The 2348-nt window shown below is 38.8% G+C and overlaps 1 protein-coding gene across 1 annotated transcript; it reads left to right on the plus strand.

Annotated features, from left to right (window-relative positions):
- The first annotated feature begins 665 nt into the window (after positions 1-665).
- On the plus strand, positions 666-1595 carry LOC146869201 (translationally-controlled tumor protein homolog). Its single transcript, XM_085643089.1, has one exon. The coding sequence runs from the start codon at positions 727-729 to the stop codon at positions 1243-1245; it is 519 nt and encodes a 172-aa protein (XP_085499215.1). The 5' UTR covers positions 666-726; the 3' UTR covers positions 1246-1595.
- The last annotated feature ends 753 nt before the right edge of the window (positions 1596-2348 follow it).

Genomic DNA, 2348 nt, shown 5'->3' on the forward strand with positions numbered 1-2348 from the left:
GATACTAATTCAAACTCTGATCACTTGACTATTAGACCACTGGCTCTCCCATCTACCTTCTGCCCTTCTTTAGAACAATTAGGCCCCGAAGTGGCGGCATTCGAACTAGTGGTTTTACAGAGGTTAGAACAAGCTCTTCATTTCATCCCTAAACCACTATATAACTTAGATAGAGATGAATTTGTAGCATTGCATTCCTTAGCTCAAAATAAAGATCTGATTATAAAAAGTTGTGATAAAGGAGGTGGGATAGAAGTCGTTAATACTCATGATTATGAGCACAAAATGATTACTATGCTTAGTGACAATATGTTTTACTCTAAGATATCTTCCAATCCTTCAGCTACAATATCTAAAAAGATTCAGATTTTAACTCATCAAGCATTAGTTACAGGAGAAATTACTAATAAAGAATACGATTTTTTAAATTACAATAAGAATAAAACAGCATGTGTTTATGGGTTGCCTAAAATACATAAGAATATTAAGGATCCCCCCTATAGACCAATAGTTTCCACGATTGGAACTATTACTGAACCGTTATCTAAATTTGTCGACTATCAGTTACGTCCCTATATTCCTAAAATTACATCTTACATTAAGGATACCAGGGAAATGATTAACAAAGTTGAAAATGCCCTTTCCTGTCCTCCTCCTGTCGCGCTGGTCCCTCTGCGCGCGCTCACCCCGTCCATACCCCGAGACGCCCCTACTCCTCCCGAAACCATGATCATCTACAAGGACATGCTCACCGGAGAGGAGCTGTTTTCCGACATCTACAAAATTAAGGAAACTTGTAACGGTATCTGCATTGAGGTGGAGGGGAAGGTTGTTACCAGAACGGAAGGGTGTATTGACGATGCACTTATCGGGGGGAATGCGTCGGCAGAGTGCACAGACGTTGAGGGGTTAGATTCAACGACAGTCAGCGGTGTTGACATAGTATTAAACCATCACCTTCAGGACCCTGGCTTTACCAAGGAATCCTACAAACAGTATATTAAAGAATATATGAAATCAATAAAGGCCAAACTTGAGGAGACCAAGCCTGATCGGGTGAAACCATTCATGTCGGGAGCTGCTGAGAACGTCAAAGCTATACTCGCCAACTTCAAGAACTATCAGTTCTACACCGGGGAAAAAATGAACCCAGAGGGTATGGTTGGATTGCTGGATTACCGTGAAGATGGAGTGACGCCATATATGATTTTCTTTAAGGACGGCTTAGAAATTGAGAAATGCTAACGACCTACATTAAGCACATTGGATTGATCATAACTGGCTGCTGCTTTTTCATCCACTCAAAAGGACTGAGTTGCGTGTAATTGGACTGGTATCACCTTCAGCTTTGTTCATCTATTCACCCTGACTCTTAAATGGAGGGCTTGTTATAACCAAGTCAAGGTTTGGTGAAACAAAATGCTTTGCACCTCCTCCGGATAATGCCCAAGTCCTTTTTCTAAGCTTTATAAGCCATGTGCAAAAGGATCCGTGAACGTTTTCAGCTATTTGCACTAGTCTTGTTGACTTGGTGTTAATTGTCATTTGCAAGATTGCATTCGTTTGAAGGCATTAATCTAGAGGAACTTTAAGAATGACTGGCAAAAAACAGTTTTGAACCCCAAATAAAGCATCTTCAATTTTACCGTAAAAAAAAAAACAAAGTTGAAAATATTAGATTTAATCCTCATAGAGACATTCTAGTGACTCTAGATATAGAGTCACTTTATAGCAACATCCCTTTAGATGGTGCCATGAGAGCTACAAATTGGTTCATTGATGAATTTGCTATACCGTGTCCTAAAGCATTTATTCTTGCATGTCTTGACATAGTACTCACTGAAAACATCTTTGAATTTGGACAAATCTTGTTTCGGCAAGTAAAAGGCGTCAGTATGGGTGCATCGGTTGCACCATCGATAGCTAACATCTATATGGCTGCCTTTGAAACTAAATTCATATATAATGAAATTGCACCATTCTTTGAGTCAATCTCCCATTGGTCCAGATATATTGACGATATCTTTTTTTATATGGACCGATGGGGGTGACTCACTTTCTGAATTTTTGCAGTGGCTTAATGCTGCTGACCTGAACCTGAGATTTACAGCTCAAAAGAGCACTGAAAAAGTAGAGTTCTTAGATATAATAATAAGACATGCACAAGGTAAATTAGAAGTAGATTTATTTGTAAAGCCAACTGCAAGGAACACTTTATTGCATTTTAATAGTTTTCATCCACGTAACCAGAAACAGAGTATTCCGTTCTCTCAATTTTTGAGAGTACGTAGAAACTGTACTAATCTTAAGGATTTTGATCGACAAGCGATTAATATGAGAAAGAAATT

The sequence above is a fragment of the Triturus cristatus genome, chromosome 1_1, assembly GCF_964204655.1.
Source record: "Triturus cristatus chromosome 1_1, aTriCri1.1, whole genome shotgun sequence".
NCBI classification, from domain to species: Eukaryota; Metazoa; Chordata; class Amphibia; order Caudata; family Salamandridae; genus Triturus; species Triturus cristatus.